General features: G+C 52.8%; 1 protein-coding gene across 5 annotated transcripts; it reads left to right on the top strand.

Moving 5' to 3' along the window:
• Positions 1 to 5,043: 5,043 nt before the first annotated feature.
• LOC130681668 (CD48 antigen-like) lies at positions 5,044 to 20,908 on the top strand. 5 transcript variants are annotated; one of them, XR_008994894.1, is made up of 5 exons: positions 5,044 to 5,097; positions 13,807 to 14,157; positions 15,755 to 16,051; positions 17,583 to 18,016; positions 18,252 to 20,908. XR_008994894.1 is itself a non-coding variant. In XM_057494937.1 (4 exons), exons 1-4 carry the CDS (start codon positions 7,899 to 7,901, stop codon positions 17,438 to 17,440), a joined length of 978 nt encoding a protein of 325 aa, XP_057350920.1. In that variant the 5' UTR covers positions 7,857 to 7,898; the 3' UTR covers positions 17,441 to 17,485. The 5 variants fall into 5 exon arrangements, 2 of the variants coding, with proteins under 2 accessions (XP_057350920.1, XP_057350921.1); XR_008994893.1 differs by lacking the exon at positions 5,044 to 5,097 and adding an exon at positions 7,856 to 7,971 and having other exon boundaries at positions 18,279 to 20,890; XR_008994892.1 differs by lacking the exon at positions 5,044 to 5,097 and adding an exon at positions 7,856 to 7,971 and having other exon boundaries at positions 18,252 to 20,890.
• The last annotated feature ends 53 nt before the right edge of the window (positions 20,909 to 20,961 follow it).

Genomic DNA, 20,961 nt, shown 5'->3' with positions numbered 1-20,961 from the left:
CACTAGCACTCCTCTGTTAAAGTACAGTAGGCATGATTTGGGTCCACAGAGATTGAAATTTCACTCTTTTCACTCCTTTTGTGTCATCCGAGATGCTGGTGCAGCCACATGCTCCACTGGGTTATCCTTCACAATGCTTCTTATATCCCATCCTTCTCTCATCCTTTCATTCCTATTTTCCTTCTGCAACTGCAGTATTTTTACATTTCCCCTGGCAATGTAGGGATTTCTCCACATGACTCTTATTTTTTGACTATAGCCATCCCAGTGCATGTGAAGTGGTATCTCATGGTGGTTTTGAACTGCATTTCTCTAATGATTCATGATGCTGAGCATCTTCTCATACGCATGTTCACCACTTGTATTCATTACTTGGATTAATCTTCTTCTCTCTGATTTTCTCTCATCATGCTTTGCCTCCACCACGCCATCGAATCTGCTTTGGTCCAGGTCACCAGAAACTCCACTGTGTTAAATCCAAAGGACTTTCTCAGTTCTCATCTCCTTGGACCTCTCAACAGCAATGGACCTATCCTTGCTTGAATCCCTCTCTTCACCTCGCATTCATTACTCACCATTCATTTCTTCCTAATCAGTGGCAGTGCCCTTGTTGCCTCTATTCATTTTTATTCTTATTTCTCCAATCTCTGCATTCTGGAATATTCTAGGGTTCAGACCAGACAACCTCTTTTCACTATCTGCACTCATCCTCCTTCTGATGTTATGGTTATACACTAATCCCCAGATCCCGTGACTATATGACCTTTTATGGCAAAAGTAATTCATAAGTGTGTTTAAGGAAAGGTCCTTAAGAACTGGGTTATCTGGATGGGTCCATTTTAATCACATAAATCCACAAATGTGGAAGAAGAAGAGGGAGAAAAGTGGATCAGAGAGACATGAAGTGAGGACTTGATGTACCACGGCTGCTTTGAAGCTGCAGTAAGGGGGTCACAAGCAGGGGACATTTAGTGGTCTCTGCAAGCTGCAGAAGGCACTGTTTACAACCAGCAGAAAATGAGGACCTCCATCTTACCACTGCCAAGAACAAAATTCAGGCAATAACCAGAATGAGAAAAAACTGTGTTCTCCAGTAGACCCTCTAGAAAGGATCACAGCCTGAGGACACCTTGATTTTAGGCCAGTGAGGCTCACACCAGCCTTCTGATCTTCAGAACTGAGATAATAAATCTGTGTTAAGCCGCTATGTTTTTGGTGATTTCTTAGGACAGCAATAGAAAAACCAATACAGCTTTACTATCTCATGGGTAAATACATTGGCTGTTCCGAAGTCTCCAGCAGGGACCCCTCCTCTGGACTCCACATTGTAAACAGCCAGCCCCTCACTTGACATCTCCACCTGGATGTTTAACGGACATCTCCACCTTGACATGTCCAAATTTGAACTCCCTAATCGTGCTTCCCATAGAGTCTTCCAATCCCAGTAATTGTCATCTCCATCTTTCCATTTGTTTTAGCCACATAATTTTGCTGTCATTTATGGCTTCGTTCATTTCCTCATAACCTACACTCTATCAGCAAAATTGATATCTTTTCCAATCAATATATGAATTCATAATATAACTACCTTTCACCACCTGCCTGACTGAATGACTTGGACTGTTGCAAGATCCTCACAGACTCCCTGTTTCTGTACCTAGTCCCTTTAAGTGCATTGTCAAAATAGGATCCAGAGTAATCCTTTTAATATGTAAGTTGCAGCACATTGGTCCTTAGCTCAGCGCTCCCCCAGGGCTCCCATTTCCCCTAGAGCAAATGCCAAATTCATCCAGGGCCTGTGAGGTCTGCATCATCCGGCATCATTTCCCGTGCCGCTCTCTTCCCTTAAACTACCCTAGGACCTGGGTTTGGGTTTTAGCCTATTCCTTCACTACGCCAGACTTGCACCTGCCAAAGAGCCTTGCCTGCTGCCTGGACTGCTCTTCCTTCAGGTACCTGCGTGTCTCATTCCCTCACCTTTTTCAGATCTTTGCGCTAATGTTGTCTTCTCAGTGAGGTCTCTCCTGACACCCCTATTTAAAATTGCATCCTCTTCCTTGTGCCCACCTTCCTCCTCCTTGCTCGATTTTCTCCATAGCACTTACACAGGGATGTGGGGCAGGGTATATATGATCTGGTCTGGCCTTGAAAGACAATGTGCAATTGAGGCCTCAGAGAGTAAGCTGCAAATCCTAGTGTGCCGATACCACTATTATTCCCAAGAATCTGAAACACCAGTAAGGTAGTGAACTTGTCCAAGGTCCTAGGTAATAAATGGCAGAGCTGGGGTTCAACCTGGAAGTGAAGTTAGAAAGCCCAGACTCTTGACCAGTACAGTATACTTAGTTAATGAATTGTAATCTACCCACATGTTGAAAAAAGATAAAGAACAACTTTGCATATTTAAGTTAAAAGGCTTGCATTAAATATTATGTTGTTGAATAGTGTGTATAGGATTATGCTGGTATTCTAAATATATAGTCACATATGTTTACGCTGGTCTCAAGGAAGTGTAAAAAGTGATGTGTGAAGCAGTTAACAGTGGTTATCTTCTGAGATCTTTCTCCTTTTCTGTAACACCACAGTTTTTGCAAAACTTATCAGAAAAAAAGATCATGTAGTAACATTTTTGAGCATGGCAGTGACATGGTCAGAGCTAATCTTTGGAATGATGAAACCACATATATGCCAACAGGACGTTTATCATCTTGGAAACGAGTTTCTATGGAGTGAATTTTGTTCCCTTAAAATTTGTATGTTGAAGGCCTAGCCCCAGTGTGACAGTATTTTGAGATAAGGTCTTTATGGTACTAATAAGGTTAAATGAGGTCACAGGGTGGGCAATAATTTGATAGAACTGGTGTCCTAATTAAAGAGGTGGCACCTCCTCTTCCCGCCTACAGGAGGAAAAGGCCATGTGAGGACACAAGGAGAAAGTCCTGTCTGCAAGCCTAGGAGGGATGCCTCACCAGGAACCACCCTTCATAACACCTTGACCTTGACCTTTGAGCTTTGAGAACTGTGAGAACATAAATATCTGTTGTTTAAACCTCCCAGTCTGTTATGTTCCAGTGTGGGAGTCAGACAATACCAATGCATCAGTATTTAGTCTCATGTTCCCCCCCTTCACCTCTTGTGCTCAAATAATCCCTTCAGGGTCTCTGTTGTAATCATTCATAAACATCCTTGGATCTGTGCAGAAAATACAGGCAAGTGAACATCTTGGTCTGATGGATTCACAGGAACCCTTCCCATGAATTGCTCACACCCTGGCTATTCATCAGATCACCTACAGAGCTTTTAAAAACACAGAATCCTTAACCCTCTAGCCAAACCGGGCATCATCTATATTTAAAAAAAAATCAATAGTTGATTCTGATGCAGGATCAGGACTGAGAACTGAAAACCTTTTGCCTTTATGAGGTCTCCATGAAATTGACATGGAACACACCAGGCAAGGAGAGCTGACAGTGCCTTCCACAATGGCCCCAACTGTGCTCAGCACATAGTGTGGCGAGCGGTGGGTGAGTGAAGGAAGGAGTGGGTGACGAGGCCCCAGAGGTTGGCATCGTGCGGTGTGTTCACCAAGGTGCAGAGTCTGACACTTCGGCTCAGCCTGAGTCGGAAGCTGGATCTCAGCCATTGCACAGAAAACCGGTTGCCTTGGGGATTCAAAATCTTGCTAATAAGCATCATAAAACACTGATAGAAAACATCAGATCCCTTTTTTGTAAAGTAATTGTAAGTAGTATACGTGTGAGCTGGGCTGGATATGCCTGGCAGCCTGGCCAGGGTGCCCTCTTCCCAGAGACTGGCCACAGGAGAAGCCAAAGCATCGCCGGGCTGCCTGTGGAGCCCTGAGTCCAGGCAGGTGAGCAGCCGCTCCTGGGCTGGATTGTCATGGCCTCTGGGCCGAGGTCTGCATCTCCTTGGTCGCATTTACCTGCCAGGGCCCGGGACTCTCCTGCCAGGGTGGCAGAGCCCTTCATCTGTCTCTGTACTCGCTTCTCTTTATACTCTAAACATTTCTCATTCATGGAACTTCTGGCTGATATATTCTTTTTTGCTCACGTGTGTGTGCGAAATCAGTCTTGCCCTGGTCTCTGAGCTGGAATCTCTATACCTCTCCTGGGATCCAAGGATGTGGTGTTTTATGTAATTTCAAACGATGAAAACAGGAACAACAAGAAAAAGTGAAAACAGCCACCCAGCCTATTAACATATTTCCAGATTCTCAGCAGAGGGCGAGGCGAGAGAGAACAACCCCTCCCTGTAACGTACCAAAGTTGCCCCATCTAACTGCTTCTGCAAACAGACAGAGAGAGAAGCTGTCAACTGATAAACGGGTCCTGTGACTCTCAAGTTTGGAATCTTTACTTAATCTATATCTTAGCCTTTCAGTAAGCTCTTCTCATGTTTAAAGAGCAAAATGGTAACAAATAACAACAATAAAGTGCTAAGAGAATGTTATATGTAACTGACATCTATAAATTTAACGCTCTTCACAAATGGACAATTTCATTGAGTGACTGATGATAAAATGGTGGACACTGAGATTTTTCCTCTGCGGGGTGAAGGGCCCTGGGGCAAGTCACCAACACGCTTGGGGGCAGTAACGGGATGAAGGGTCATGGAGGAGCTTGCATCCTATTCCCACAGAATGCTGTGGGCCACTGGGGGCGGAGGATCTCTCAGAAGAGGAGGGGCTGGTGAGGCCTTGCTGTCTGTGCAGTCACCTGGGGGCCCAGTGACCACAGCAGATGGTGAGCAGGCTGGGCAAGGCCAGGGGACAGGGGTGTTCTGCAAATATTTGCAGCTGTGTGCAGTGCAGCTGACAGCTGCTGTTTTGCTTTGAGGCACATGACACACCCCAGTGTCCTCACAGGCATGGTGGGACACGCCGAGATGCACCCCACTCAGGTGCCTGCCCTGCACTGGCACCAGCCTGTCAGGGAGCTCCTCCCTCCCCTGCTCCCAGGGCCTGGGCCCCACCAGAAGGGGCAGGATGAGAGCAGTGACCCTGGGGACATCCCCAGTGACACACAGCTTGCTGAGGGGCTGTAGAGCCAGCACAGAGAGCACCTCATTCTGTGTGGGGTAAGACAGGGGGGCTCCTGGAGCCACTGGGGCTGCATGTGGGGACTCAGCAGACACGGGACAGGGGCAGGGAGGGCGGGTCTCACTCCGGGGCTGGGAGCAGGTGTGCAGGCTGGGGGCCAGGGGCCCTTGGGTGAGTGAGGGGAGGGGACTGATGCCTGTAAGTGGGGAGTTATTTCCAGGTACCTGCTCCTGCTGGGGCCCGCCCTGCCCTTGGTGCCCCCCTGGGGAGGATCCCAAAGGCCTGTGGGCTGTTCTCAGGGGCTGCAGGGGGAGCTGCAGAGCCCACCGTCCTCCCTGTGGGGTGCAGTGTGTGTCCTGAGGCCCAGGGGTGGGCAGATGGTAGTGCTGTGTGTCGTGGTCTGTCCCCACCGCGGGGCGAAAGGGAGAGGCTGAGCACCTGTCCAGCCAGAAGCCACAGGGACCCTGGTGCTGACGGAAGCCCAGAGAAAGGGCGGTGCTGTGGGGGTGAGCATCACCCTGAGCTGAGGGGGCAGGAGCCCTGCCGGGAGCTGGGCACAGGCATGGGGGAGCCCTCTCCCCACCAGCGGGGCTGCTCAGGGTTAGAGGGAGTGTGTCTGGAATGAGTGACGGATGGTGGGTGACTAGGATGAAGCAGCCCTGGGACAGCTGGACCAGGACACTCCCTGGGGTGTCAGCGCTCACCGCCCAGGGAGGGGGCAGGCTGCCCAGGCTCCCTCGCAGATGGCAGGGTCCCCGGGCCCCGCTGGGAGCCCAGCTGAGGCTCTCAGGCAGCAGCCTCTGCAGGTCTGGGCCTGGCTGGGGGCACAGGCCCGTGTGTGAGGCCCTGAGGGCAGGGGAGGCGGCTGTGGTTGGACAAGGGCCACCTTGGGGCTCACAGGCACCCGAGATGCAGCCCCAGGCCTCTGCGTGGGGTGTGTGAGGGAGGCGAGCGTCTGCCCTGGACAGGCCGGCCCCCTCCCCTCAGTGCGGCTTCTCAGGGTCTGAGGCCCTCTTGGTGGGGGAGAGTCACTGGCCTGCGAGGGCCTGGGAGCCGGAGGCCGTGGTCTGGGGCCTGGGAGCTGCTCCTCGGCCGCCCTGACCCGCGCTGGCTTCCCCGCCTGGGGCTCATTGATTAACCGCTTAGAATCCGCGGTTTCCCATCTGAGAAATGGGAAGATAGTCATAATAAGAATGCTTTGCAAACTGAAACGGAGACAAGTTTGGGACCGAAGATGACTTAGCCCTGTACCCGCAGAGGAAGGTGGGCTGATGAGAATGAGGTAGAGTCCTGGATTTGAAGACGTCCCGGTGTTTTCCAGCAGGGACACGCGTGGGCTGGCTCTGTCCCTGTGTCCCTGCCGGCCCCGCGGTGCTCATTCCCTCTCCAGGCCCCTCCTCCCACCCCCTTAGGCAATGGTTTTCATAAGCAAACCCCTGTCCCACAGAGGTGCTCACCAGGGGTGGGGGGACGTGGGAGGGCAGAGCTGACGTGCCCCTGAGCGTGAGCAGCAGGGGACCTTCCTGGATCTTGACTCCGTACACGTACACGAAGTTCCGACCCCAGGCCTCAGGACGGACGCCTTTGGAGGTGATTTCCCCGCCCAGCCTGGGTCCAGGGAATAGGCCAGTGTTGAGTGTTCTCCTGCCCGGGACGCCGCAGAGCCGTGGCGGGGAGCACAGACTGGACTTAGGTGACTTCCTGGGGCCGCACAGTGGATGGGGCGGCAGCTGTGGTGTTGGGCGGCTTTGCAGAGCTGTTCTTGTGTCCAGACTCTGACTCTGCATTTGCTGCGTGACCTTCTGCAGGTCATCCAGCCCCTTAGGACATCGGGTTCACATCCGTAACACGGATCTGATACACAGGGTCCTGTCCGCCTTACGTGCTCGGTCCTGGGGTGAGCCTGGGTAGCCCACCTTGGGATCTGAGCAGCTGAGGGGCTGCCCCGGTGGGCAGGGGAAGGGGGCCCACCTGGGAGTTAGCAAGATGGTGCTGCTGCCCTAGGGGCTGGGAGGTGAGAGTTCTCAGATACTGTGGGGTACCCAGTTGGGGGAGAAGAGGCCAGACCTGACCCTCAGCAGCTGGTGGTGAGTGTGAGGCAGCTGAGGCTGGGGTGGGAGGCGTGGGCACATCCCCACCCCTGCTGCTCAGTGGCGGCAGGAGCGTGGCTGGTGGCGGTGCCACGGGAAGGCTTGGTGTGATGCAGCTTCCGTGGGGCTTGGCTTTGCCCTGTGTGCAGGGGGCATGAATAGCACTAGTGGCTGCTGAGAAAGCCATGGCGGGGCCAGCAAGGGGCCAGTGCCCATACTTGCACTGGGCATGTGGGGAGTGGACACTATATAAGAAAGTGTAAGACAAAGTTTATGGCAACTCAGAAAGGAAATTTGAGTCATTCTTTAAGTGGCATTAAGACGGAGGACAGCACTCAAAACAGGAGACGATGAACCTCCCCAGGCTGAAACAGTGTGACTTCCTTACATGACTGACATAGATGGGTGGTGGCGAGGAGGGCTGCCTGGGGTGCACTGTGAACTCTGGGAACCAGGGATAAGTTTGGAGTGGGTATAGGGGGCAGGGGTAAGATCTCCAGCTGGCTGTGACCCCAGACACAGGGACTCTCCAGCCCAGTGCCATGGACTCAGACCGTTTGAACATCCACTCTGCAGCTGCTTACTGAGGCTCTCCTGTGGGTATTGGGGTCATATACGTGATAGCTTATCTATGCTTGCCACATGTCACTTCTGAGTGTAAAGTTAGCTCCACCTTGGGTGGGAGTGAAGCTTTTCTTTTTCTCTTAGATGTTGCCTCTGCAGCCAAGCTCGCGGGCAGGCAGCCTGCCATGGGGTCCTGCTCAGGAGACCCCCGCCTCTGCTGGGCCACCTGGCTCCTGCGATGCTCTAGCCTCCTCCTTGGTGAGTGGCCCGGGGTGCTGGCAGGAGGGCTGTTGGGGGAGCTGAGAGGCAGGGTCCCCTTGCCCTTCTGATGTCTTTGGTGAATAAAAGAAAAGACACTGATATTAATTAGCAGATGTAGTTCATTTGGTTTAGAGCCCCAGGATGGCCAGAAGAACAAAATGGCCTTTGGCTCTGGGGGGCTGGGACCTCTGAGCTCTGGGCGCTAGTAGCCTTGGCTGCATTAAGGGACCATTGCTGGGGGGTGGGTGAGGCAGCTTTTGCAGGAAGAACAGGGGAGCCAGGGAGCCTGGAGCCTCCTGGGGGAGGGATGGAGAGGGACAAAGAAGCCGGGTCTGGGGACAGAGGGTGGGAACGGAAACCCCTGGCCTGAGCTCAGAGGGTCCTGACAGCCCTGCAGCTGTGGTGTGGAGGAGGGGCCCACCCAGCACCTGTGTCCCAGCTGGTGGAGCAACTCTAGTCCCCTTCCTTGAGCAAGACGTGGGCCACTGCACGGAGTGACATTCTGATTGTGTAAAAGGAACAGCAGCTCCAAAATGTAAGGGTGTCAGTCAGTGCACCCACCTGTTGCGAGAGATGGAGAAATGTGGAAGGAAGGGGTGGATTGCCTGCCTCCTGGGCGTCAGGAGAGGGTGACCTGGGGAGGCAAGAGGAGGGGAGAGGAGGGGGTGGGGCTGAGCACAAGTGGAAAGAGAGGCTGCGCTAGGGAAGGCGAACTTCACACTCAGGACTTCATCGGAGGTGATGCTTCCCTACAAGGAAATGAAATAGGAACAGCTGAGGGGACTGTGAGGCCCGTGATTCATGATTCTGGGGAAGCTGGTCAGCCTCACTGGGGGATGGTGGTGTTCGTGCGCCGCCCCTGTGGGACTGCAGGGGGCTGTGAATGGAATGGGGCCCAGGGCTTGGGGCACAGGACGGCCTGAATGACAAGGAGCTTTGCAAGGCACAAGGCCCCGTGACCTGGGGACGGGGTCACAGTAACGTGTGTGCTTCCTCTTCTCTTCAGTTTTATGTAACTGGAGAAATATGCTAAATTATGTAGAACTTTTCTCAAAGGTCCATGGCTTTGAATTTTACATAAGAAAGAGACAGAAAGCCAGAAAAATGAATAAAATTATGTTGATTGTGAGTGTTGAGGTGTATATTATTTGAATAATGTTTACACTATCTTGCTAATGACCACATCATCCCCTGGTTTAATTCTATTTTCTTTTCTGGCCTTAGATCTTTGAAGATCTGAGAGCCTTTGCTGCCTGCCTCCTCTTCTGAGGTCTTCTTCCCTCTTACTCATGGTGCTCCCGCCCAGCAGGGTGGGGCCCTCAGTGAGCTGGGAGCCCCTGACCTGCTGAGCCCTCTGAGAACTTGGTCCCCTTTCCCAGGAGGGAGGCTGCAGGCTGAGAGTCCAGGAACCTCTCAGGTCATGGTGACGGACAGCAGCGCTGGAGGGGGCGGATCCCGGGGGAGGGGCAGGGAAAGGGGGAGGCTGGTGGGGGGCTCCCTGCAGGGGACACCTCGGCCTGTGACCCAGGAGAAGCTCTCCCCTAGGGAGCCTCCTCCCCTGTGAAAGGAGGGGCCTGGGGCATCCCCTCTCAGGCCCTCCCTGGGGTGACATCCTGGGATTCCCCGGACAGGACTCCCTGGGCTACTTCAAGGCCTGCTCTCTGTGTCTTCGCCCTGTCCTGTCCCACTCCTGGGTCCTGGCGGGACTGCCGGCTGCTGAGCCTTAGGACCCCTGGAATGGGAAGAACCCTGCAGCCCCGGGGCACTTCCTCAGCCCTCCATGGGTGGGGACTCCTGCCCCTCCAGCCTCCCCCACCTGGCCCCCTGCTTCCTCTGTCCCTGCTCCTGAGGGGAGCGCTCAGCCCACCTGCTGAAGGCCGTCCTCTCCTCCCCACAGTGTGCACCTGGGTCTGCAGAGCGCTCAGAAAGCTGCTGCGGCTGTGCCCTTGAGAAGCGCTAACCAACACCTCGGCCAAGCGGTGCTGTTTCTGTCTGGTTAACAGAACATATTAGCTCTCTTCTCGCTGTTCCGTGGTGCTGAGTCCCTGTGACTACAGCTGGGTGGAAATAAGACATTGTTTGGTCAGAATTAGTGGTAAAGAGCCCTTGGGAAGGCCCCCCGCTGCAGACTGAATGCTGCCCCCCAGTCGGTGCCGCCACACATTTCCCCCTATTGGGACAAAGGGATAGTTTTTGTGCAAGTTACCCACTAAAGGAACGGGAAAATGTGCACAGCAAACAGAGTCCATAATATATCTTTTCTCCAGCCCAAGCTTGGAACAGCCTGTAGCCTGTCGTTCCCTGCATCCCTTCCACTCTCCCCAGTGGCACAGATGGCATCAGGGACTCGGTGACAGGAGAGGGGACAGTGGCCGGGGAAGCCTGCAGCTGTGCACACAGCACTGAGCTTCCTCTCGGTCAGGGCTCTGGGAAACAGGAGGGCACCCGACTCCCTGCACCTCCTGGGGGACGTCCCCCGCGGGGCTGTGACTCCCTGGAGGTGTGCTGTGCCCAAGAGGGGACCCTGAGAGGGGCAGCTGGGGGAGAGGAGCGGGCTCCCCCCTGGGAACTGGGGGCGCCTGGGGTGGATCTGGGTTTGCTTGGTTAAGAATAATCATCATCCTAAAGAGAGCAGCTCCCATGTGGGACAACAACTGAATGCAGTGCTCAGAGCTTTCCTCTTCTTAATCCTAACTTCTGAGAGGGAAGCACTGTTACTCCTTCCATTTCAGAGATAAGAAAGCTGAGGAGAGAGGTAAACAACCCTCCAGTTCCCACAGGCAGCTGCGGGCGGATTGGGATTCAGGTCAAGTCTCCCTGACGCTGGAGTCCCAGCTTTTGAGCATCTGCCATGTGAGGTCACCTGGTCTGACACGCAAGGATTAAAATCAAAACATCAGCATTGAAATGCAGCAGTTCTACAGAAAACAAGGGAATTATGAACGTGCTTTTGAAGTGGGGGAGATTTATTAAAAGCAAGATATAAAGCCAATAACCCTTAGAAATGATTGATACCTTTAACTTCATGAAAATAACATTGGCATGGTAAATAGTATATAGGCAAAGTTGTAAAACAAATTAGAAAATATTTGTATTATTTACTTTCGAAACAGACTAATATTCTTAAAATATGTCTTACTCCTATGAAGTAACAAGAAAAAACCCCACATGGGTAAAGGACACAAGCAGATAGTTCACAGTTAACAGAAAAGGAGATTTCAATGACAGTATGATCAACTTCATCTATATGAGAAATACTCATTTAAACTATGAGATACAATTTTCTCTTATCACTTTGGCAAAGTGCAGAATGTTTGATCATTATACACTGTTTGTAGGTGGGAAATCTAAATGTTAGAACTTAGATAGGAACACCCTTTGGTGGCTGATTTAACAATATCAAGCAGAAGTTCAGATGTATGTGCCTTTGATGCCATAGATCCGTCTGGTGGTTTGTCCCAATGTGCACACACCCACGTGTGCAAACTCAACACAAGGCTGTTCATAGTGGTGCTGTTTGCAGTGGCAGGAAGCGACCTGACTGCAGGAGAGGCGGGCCAGAACCAGAGCCCCCATGGGACGTGCCTTTAAGTGAGACCCTCCGTGTGTGCGGACGCAGAGCGGGCTCTACCTGTGTGGTCATGAGAAAAGGCAAGGAGCAGCAGTGCGCGCGGGGTGTGTGCCTGTACGTGGAGATACATGCATCCCCTTGTTGCCTAGACTTTCTCTGGGTATATGCAGGAGAGACTGGTAATAATGCTGCCTGTGGGAAAGGTTGCTGGGCAGAGGGAGGCAGTAGGGAGACTGCATGTTCAAATTCTATTTCCCTCCTTTATATTAAACCATATGAATGTATAACTTGTTTGCAATTTAAAAAAGTTAAAAGCCACAGAGAGTGGCTGAAATGCAATCTCCTCATCCTCTGAATAGGATAACACTCTATAAACTGCTGGCTTTGATGGGCTGTCCTGAGGAATATCAGACACTGGGTACCTGCCCGAGCAGCTGAAATGTAGGGACTGGGTGTGTGTTTGTGGGGGGCTGGGCTGCACCTCTCCCCGTGGCAGTGCAAACACCAGGTGAAAGCCGGAGGACTGGCACTTCCATAGTAGGTGGGCCCTCATAAGAGACCCTACCTGTAATAATAACAGCTAAATACTCAGTGTTGGGGCTTTGTCTATACTATCTCACTTAATCCTCCCAGGAATCATGAACACTCACAGCGCATGCCAGTGTTCCTATGTGAGAGCTCAGCCAGCAAAGGGTGGAACTGGGACCTGAACCCAGGTCTGTTTCACTGCAGAGCTCGCCCCCCAGTGATCTGCTGCCCAAGAGCCCAGGCCTGACTCCTTGGAGGCCCTCATGGGGTAAATGTGTAGGTCATGGACCACGCTTCCTGGGTTCCCAGAGCTGCCGTATCAAAGTTCCAAAAACTGGCAGGCTTAAACAACAGGAATTTATTGTAGCAACCAGTTAAGTTATTGTATTTCAGTTGTGAAGTCTGAGAAGTACTATTTAGATGAGTTTTTGGCCCATTGAGATTCTGGTGAGAGAGGGTTGGTCACTGAGTCCTGGGGACCTGCTGTCCAAGCTATTGTGTCCTGATGTGTTAGAGGGACCTGAAGGCCCAGTCTCCATTGCTCCCCAACGTTTTCTGTTTCTGGTGTTGAGCCAGGTCTCGTGACTAGTTCTGGTCAAAGAGCAGGAGCAGAGATCAGCTACCTCTGGACGATGAGGTGACCCCCGTGTGGGATTCCCCTGCCTCCCTCCTTGCTGTGGGGCCGAGAGCCCGTGAGGAGGCTGAGGGCCCACGTGGTGCGGCCCCAAGGTGGCGGAGCCCCATGGGTGACAGGACCTCTCCCGCCCTCCGTCACGGGCCATGTGGAGGGGAGGTCACCCCCTCGTTCTAAGTCCCTGCAGTATTATTACAGCGGCCCAGCCTGCGGGCGCCGGGCAAGGAGGGCCCCCTTCACCACTGCGTTAGTTACCTATTGCTGGGGACGCTGCCGGTGCCTTAGTTCCTTAGTGCCTTCAAACCACACCACGGACAGTCTCACGGCCTCTGTGGGTCGGGTCCCCGGGGCAGTTCAGCCGGGCCTCAGGCTCAGGGTCTCTCAGCCTGAATCAAGGTCTCGTCTGGGTCTGCAGGCAGCTCCCGGGGCAGTGGGAAGGGTCTGCTTCCAAGCCCCTGGTGGGACTGCTGATGGGGCGGGGTGCCCGTGGCTGTTGGGCTGAGGGCCCCAGGTCCCCCCTGGCTGTGGGCAGGAGGCCGCCCGCAGTGCCTGTCACGTGGGCCCCTCCTTAGGGCAGCGGACACCCGGGCAGCTGGCTTCATCAGGGCGAGCAAGAGAGAGTAAAGGAGAGGGCGAGGGAACAAGACGGAGGTCCCGGGCCTGTATGACCTGCATGGCTGGGACGTCCCCTCCCTTTGCTGTGTTCTGCTTCTTAGAGCCAAGTCCCCAGGCGCTGCCCACTCCCCAGGGGAGGGTGTGGGCCTGGGGAGGGAGGGGTTTTGCAGCCACTTTAGCAGCTGCCTCCTATAGTTACACAGTTGGTGTGCTGGGAGCCTTTATTCCGTGACCTCATTTAATTCCCACTATGCATACGAGGCAGGAAGGGGCCTGCAGATCAGCCATTGTGAGTAACCTGGTCAAGGTCACAGACTAGTAGACCCAGGACTTTACTGCAGAATTGCTTCACATTCATTGTACTCTGCCGCCTCCAAGAATTAAGGGCATATATTGCCTTGATTTCATTAAGAAGATGGGTCGTGTGGTTTTCTTTATTATTCTTACTGAGAAAATGCTCCCATTTCCTGTGTTCATGCCCTAGGTGCCTGCAGCACTGTGGCCAACAGCTCCGGAGCCCACGTGTATCTGAACAGGACCCAGGGAGGCTGTGTGTTGTTTCACGCGGCCCGGGAGGCAGGAGCTGAGCTCAAGGAGATCTCGTGGGGCTTCGGCCCTGAGTCCGACTACAGAGTCATCCTGCGGGTCCATTCTGGCGCGGACTCTCCCACCTGGGTCAGCCTCTGGGACAAGTATGAGCAGAGGGTCCACGTGCCCAACATGACGTCCCTGAGGATCGACAACCTGACGCGCGAGGACAGCGGGCAGTACCGGGCTCGAGGCAGCCTCACCGGAGGAAGAGAATTTAACCTGAATTTCCACCTCACTGTCTGCGGTATGTGACGGCCCCTGAACCCACCCAGGGCGATGTCCTGCTTTTGTCCCCAGAAGTGTCACTTAGGCCGCATTTTGTGGGATTCCCTCCAGAACAGGCCTTCAGACTCTATCCCTCCCCTGAGGTTAAGGTGAGTGGGGTCACCACAATGGGGAGCAGAGATGAGATTCAACCCGGGAGAAAACCACAGTGCTTTGGGAGAGCAGAATGGAAAATTGGGGGCAATAGAATTATTGCCATAACATTTAATTTTGTCTACAGGACTAAGTTTACTCAATTTGATTAATGATTTTTTAGTGCTTTTATAAGAAATTACCATGTTCTTAGGAGTATAAAACAGCACTTCTTATCCTTCCTTCCTGTAGGTCAGAGGTCAGACAGGCTCCCTGGGCTAAGGCTCCAGGGGAGGGAACGGCTTCTGTCCTGCCCGCCTTCTCGGGGCTGCCTGTGCTCCTTCCTGGCGGCTGCCTCCCTGTCTTCAAGCCGGCGATGGCGGACCAGCCCTCCTCCCCCTGCAGGCCTGCCCCCCTCCCCTCCGTCCCCACTGTTAGGGACCCTTGTGGTTCCCTGGGTGCCAGCCTCATAATCCAGAGTCTCTGTTTTAAGGTCGGCTGATCAGCAGCCTTAGTGCCGCCTGCGCCCTCAGTTCCCCTTTGCGTGTCACCTAAGATATTGGTTCTGAGGACAGGAACGTGGGTGTCTCTGGGCCACTGCTCACCCACCCCAGCTGGGACCCACTTGCAGCTGGTCCTTCAGTCCCTGCCCCTGACTCCACACCAGCCTGAGGTGGCCTCACTCATGGGGACCCCACCAGTCCAGCTCTGAGCCCCTCACTCCCTGGGACCCCACAAGCCCAGCTCTGAGCCCCTCACTAATGGGGACCCCACCAGCCCAGCTCTGAGCCCCTCAGTCACAGGAAAGGTTACCCTGCAGTCCTGCCCAGCCTCGGAGAGCGGCTCCTTGTCCCTCAGGTTCCTCTCTGTGCAGGGCAGCCTCCTGTTTGGAGGAATGGCAGCTGCAGCTGTAGGTCCCCGAGTGATGTCTAAGAGTGACTTGCCGTCTGTCACTTGTGTGTGAGGCTCACCCAGCGGCCCGTGCTCACGCACTCGGGGCTGTCCTTCCTGGTTGCTGCCGCCACGCCTCCCACAGCTGCTGGGCGCCAGGGCCCTTCTGGGCTCCCAGAGCTGCTGATGCTCCCTGCCTGGGGGCTGTGCAGCCGCGGGCATCATCCCAGCAGGAGGACAGGCAGGGCCCTGCCCCAGCACAGGGCCTTCAGAGCCAGACGTGTCCCTTGCAGGAAAGACCCAGGTTCTTTGTAACAATCATTCCTGGAAGGTGAGGCCCAGTATTTATTTTCTTGTGGGAGATTTTTAAAGTCTTGCTCAAACTAGGGAAATCATAGGGCTTAACTCAGTGAATCCCTTCCTTATTGTTACTTTCTATGTTTTTCTTTGGCAAATTGTGTTTTATTTATAAAATGCTCACATCTTCCTTACAAGGTGGATGCCGGGTCTTCAATGAGATAATCAATGGGAAATTGTGAACTGTCATGTCCTCCACTCATGTGAGCCTCCATTCCTTTGTCCTTCCCGCCCAGCACCCGTGCCCCTTCCCCAGATCCGGGTCACTTCCTCATCCATCACACCAGGCCGGTGCCACATCACCCTTGAGTGCAGGGCCCAGGGGACCATGGAGGACCTGAAGGTGAACTGGGAGAGCAAAGGCCTCCCCAAGGAGCTGGAGCAGAGAGGGACCCCGGGACCAGCCCCCAACTCGTGGACCCTGGATCTGAGCCTGCCCCTGAGCCAGCCCAACCCCAGGCTCACCTGTGTGCTGAGCAACCCGCTTGACCAGAAAACTGCCACCACAGACCTTGGGGCCATCTGTGTCCCTGGTGAGCCACCTGCCAGCAGGGAGGGCACTCTTGGAGCACAGGTAGCCCTGGTGTGAGGCTCTGGGCTCTTCTCCCTGCCATGCATGATAGCCTCACCTTCCACCTGGTCACCCCACACAGGATCTGGGGGGCACATCCACATGGCTGCTTCTTCTAAATGTCTCTCATGCCTGTGTCTTCATCCAAGTCTTGACACTTTGGTTCATGCAGCAACCTTACGTCTTTCTCTGCACCACCATCCATTATCCATAGTTCATCCCCTGGAGTCTTTTGGAAAATAATTCATTTTATGTTGTTGTCCTGTGCTGTCTGCTAGATTTGGCCTCCAGGGATTCCCTGGTGCTTTCAGGGCTCAGGTGCTCTGCCCGTGTCTCTGGCCTCACCTCCACACTGCGCACTGGGCTGCTTGCTTGGAGCTCCTGAGGGTGTTCTGCCCGTGAAAGCGTTAAGCCTCAGGACACACTCTTTCCTCTACCTTCCTTCCTCCCATCTTGTTGTCCACGTCCCATCTTATTTGTATTGTAGGGTCCCTATTAGGAAAGTCTGGCTTCCTGGGTGAGTAACCTGTGCTGACACATAGGGCCCTGTGCTTGGAAGGGCCCTACAGTCATATCTTAAAATTTTCGCTAATGTTTAACAAGGGGCTCGCTTTGCTACAGGGCCCTGCGGGCACTGTGGCAGCCCTGCCGTCAGGTATCAGCTCATTGGTGGAGCTAGCCATGGCCACTGCGCACTCAGGAGCAATGCTCTGTTCGTGGATTTGTCCCCTCCGTGCCCTGGCACACCAGGGGCATGTCCTGTTCTCCATTGAATCCTTGTCCCAAGCACAGCTTCTGGCGAAGTCTGCTCACAGTTGGTGTTCATTGAATGAATGAATTAACTGGTTCCCTGGGTGAAGCCCCAACCCCTCTAAACCACATTCACAAGCTGCTGGGGGATCTGTGTGTCAGTGACACTTAAAACCTCTGTCACCCCTGCAATCCCTGTCCTGGGTGCCAGATAAAGTTTGACACTCAACCTGACTCACTAGACCTGGAAACAGACTCTGCCTCCTCTGATCCCCTGCCCGTCCCTTTCCTGCCTGCCCCAGTGCATGCTGCTGCCCCCAGGGCTGGCGATGTGATCCCGACAGGTGGCTCCTCCTTTCTGGAATGGCCTGCCTGCCCTGAATATCTGGGGAACTCCTTCTCCTCCCTCAACACTTACTTTACCCATCACCTCCTCTGGGATGCCCTCCCTGAAGACCTGTGCACAGCGAGTAAGCCTCTGTTGCGCTGGGATTCCCCTGGCTGCACCCTTCCCCCCCAGGAAGGAGCTTCTCAAGGATGTGAACCACATCTTGCTCAACTCAGTGTCCCTGCACCAAGCAGGAGCTGGGGACCTGGCTGAATGCATGAGCATCCATGCTGCCTCCTCTTCAGCTTCTGATCCAGGACCCCTCAGAGTTCTCACCTGCTCTCTGTCTCCTTGGCAATGGGCACCCAAGTTCTGTCTTTCCTTAACCTTCTTTGCTCTTTCTGTGTGAGGGAAGCAAGTTCACATGCACAGACCAAGGCTCGGACCCTGCCAGGCATCCTGGGGGCCACCGTCACTGTGCTGCTCATCCTTGGAGCTGGACTGTGGCTTTGGAAGACGCGTGGGAAGAAGAAGAAGATGGAGACTGGGAGAGGCAGGTGGCTCTTGTCCTTGCAGCCCAGCTACCGCCCTTCTCCCATTGTACCCTATATGCTCTCTTTCTCCTGCATTTTGCTGCTCAGGGAATGTCCCAGAGGAGGGGAGGGTGGGTGTGGCCATGACCTTGGGGTTCATAGCAGTGCGGGAGGGTAGAGGTTTCCAGGGTCCAGCTTCAAGCTCCGCTCCGTGTGTGACGCAGGTGCAGGCCTGCAGGAGGAGCACAGGGACGAGGATGGTGGCATGTACTATGCAGAGCTGAGCCCACAGGTGCCTCAGGAGGGCAGGGACAAGGTGAGAGCTGGGAGCGGTGCCCCGCCTGGCTTTCCCCACCCCTCACTGAGCGGGCCTGGGCTTGTCAAAGCCAGCCATCTGCTGTTCTGTCCCCACTGCACTTTAATTGTTTCTGGACAACACGGTAGAACCATGAAAATTCACATCTGGGGCCGGTGGGAAGCCGGGCGCTGCAGGGGAATAAACGCAGTGTGGTCAGCAGCCCAGGCTCCAGGTGGGCCCCTCTATCACACAGGTGTTCGAGGAGCTCTCTATCATGCAGCTGTTCCAGGAACCATCTGTGTTGCACTCCCAGAGTATCAGTGAGCAACATCTGCAAGACAAGGAGCATCTCATGTCTGTCTACAGTGTGGTCCATAAGCCAGGTCAGGCCATGAAGATGAGTTAAGGATGCAGGAGAATCCAGGCCCCCCCAAGACACCTGCTCTCTGAGCTGATCCCTGCAGACGCTGCCTTTGCCAGCTTGGTCCAGCTCCAACCACCCCTGGTCTGTGTGGCTGTGACCCTGGAGCCCTCAAAGCCCTGGGCACACATGGTCCTGCCACTTCCTCTGACCTTCTCTGAGCTGCCTTCAGAGTGTCAAGTGCATTCCTATTATGCAAATAGAATGATTATTCCCAGGAAACTGCAACACTGATGTTAACCAACTTGTCCAGGTCACATAACTGATAAGAATTGAGACTGAAATCTTGGAGCTGGAATCTAAGCCCTTGCTCGTGACCACTATATACTGGGTAAATGAAGTATAGATGGAATTATATTTACGCAGTAAGGATGAAATTACATCTTTATGTATTTAAATGGAAAGTTGTCCATGAAATATTAAGTGGGTTATGGAACAACATGTATGGCATTATCTTGTGTTATAAATGTATATAAACATATGTTTATGTGAGCATAAAGGAAGTCTAAAAGCTGATAGGTCAAGAAGGTAACAGTGGTTATCTTCTGAAATCTCTTTCTGTGTCATCATATTATCTATAACACTAACCAAAAAAGATGATCGATTTCAATGTTTCAGCAGGGCAGTGATAGGCTCAGAGCTGTGCTTCAGACAGATAAAGCCACCTGTGTGCCAACAGGAAGCCTGTCATGGAAACCAGTGAAAGTATTTATGCTCATTTTCACTTCCTGTTGTGTTGAATTGGTGGCTTCAGGATCTTTACTGAAATAACCCCAGCCACACCTGGATTTGTCTAGATAGTAAAGACAGAGTAAAGTTTAGGTCTAAGTGATCTAAACGGACACTCCCCATGGATTGCTCATGACCCTGGCTGTTTCTTGGATTAACTGGGGAGCATTTGAAAACAGATGCTTGGACTCTATCCCCAAATGGAGCATCATCTATATTTAGAATACAACCTAATGGTTGATACTGATGCACCATTCAGATCAGGGTTGAGAACTAAAGGTTTAGGTCTGCATGAAGTCTTCACAAAGTTCAAAAGGGAATGTGCATGGCAAGGAGAGGCCGAGGGTTTGTGTTCCAAGACGTTTCTCAGCGTGCGCTCAGTCCACAGCCCAGTAATGTGGAGGGAAGGAATGGGTGACTGACAGGGCCGCACGGGTTGGCATTACTTGCTTGTGTTCACCACGGTTCACACTCTGATGCGTAGACTATGAGACAGAGTCCAGAGGCTCCATTTCATCCATTGCTGATTTGCCTTGGGGAAGCAAAATCTTGCTGGCAAACGTCAAAAGGCACAGACAGACAAAACCAGAATGTTTAGTAATTTACAGTGAGACGTATACTTGCTAACTGGGCTGGATATGCCTGTTAGCCTGACCAGGGCATCCTCCTCCCGAAGACAAGCCAGGCAGGAAGTCAGGGTATCGCCTGGGAAGCCCTGAGTCCAGGCGGGTGAGCAGCCGCTTGTGGGGTGGATTCCGGAGGCCTCGGGGCTGAGCTCTGCATCTCCACGGTCGCGTTTATCTGCCCGGGCCCGGGGCTCTCCTGCCCGGGTGGCAGAGCCCTTCATTTGTCTCTGTCGCTCTCCTCTCTTTATGCTCCATTTCTTGCTAACAGAACTTCTGACTGACATATTCTTTCTTTGCTCATGTGCATGTGTGAGATTAGTCTTGCTCTGCTCTCTGAGCGGGAATCTCTATACCTCTTTTGGGATCCAGATATGTGGTGTTTTATTTAATCCCCCCAAACCAAAGACAAAGAAAGAAAGAAACAAACAAACAAACAAAAACCCCACCCAAAACATCCACTCTTATTTCTCTCATTTCCAGACTGTAGTAGTAAAGGCTGTGAGGGGAGATGACGCCCCCTCAATATGCCACGTACCGCCAACTGACCGACTAATTGCTTTTATAAACAGACCCAAAGAGAAAAGCTGTGAACTGATTAATGGATCCTGTAGCTCTCAGGGTTGGAATCTTCACCAATTTTATCACTTAGTGCAGACAAAATTCTAAGAAAATATAATATGTAATTTCCGTCTACTGATTTTAAAAATCTTCATTAAATCGAGAATTTCTAGAAAAGTATGTATTGTCAAATTTGATTTACATGTGTATATAAACCTCAAAAAGTCAACACAGTAAATATTATAAAATTTATATAAGTAATTTTCTCCTTTGAGGGCATAAGGGCCAAATTCTACTATTGGTGAACTCCTCAAATCTGAAAGAAGAGCTAATTTTTGTGCTAACAAATATGTTTTTAAAACTTGACAGACAATAGAAAGCTTCCATTTATGATTCTAAACCCTTGACAAAGCATGTAAAAGACATGAAGTCCCAGTCCGGCCGTCCAGGCTGCCTGAGCGCCTCCCGTGTCCCTGCGTCCGCTGGGGCCTCTCGTGACGGAGCTCCCAGCTTCCCCAGGAGCCCGAGGAGCAGAGGCCTTGGGCCAGCACCGCCCACAGTGATGGAGGAAGAATAGGGGCCTCGTCCCCGTTGGTCAGAACGGAGCAGGCAGAGAGCTTGCGGGGACA

Source organism: Manis pentadactyla, chromosome 19 (assembly GCF_030020395.1).
Source record: "Manis pentadactyla isolate mManPen7 chromosome 19, mManPen7.hap1, whole genome shotgun sequence".
Taxonomy (NCBI): domain Eukaryota; kingdom Metazoa; phylum Chordata; class Mammalia; order Pholidota; family Manidae; genus Manis; species Manis pentadactyla.
Note: the sequence above shows the minus strand (reverse complement) of the source record. Positions and strands in the feature narration are given on the sequence as shown.

Coding starts and splice junctions, on each gene's coding strand:
- LOC130681668 (XM_057494937.1), top strand. CDS start 7,899: ATGGGGTCCTGCTCAGGAGACCCCCGCCTCTGCTGGGCCACCTGGCTC. Junction 7,972..13,806: donor ATGCTCTAGCCTCCTCCTTG/GTGAGTGGCCCG, acceptor TTCATGCCCTAG/GTGCCTGCAGCACTGTGGCC. Junction 14,158..15,754: donor TTTCCACCTCACTGTCTGCG/GTATGTGACGGC, acceptor CTTCCCGCCCAG/CACCCGTGCCCCTTCCCCAG.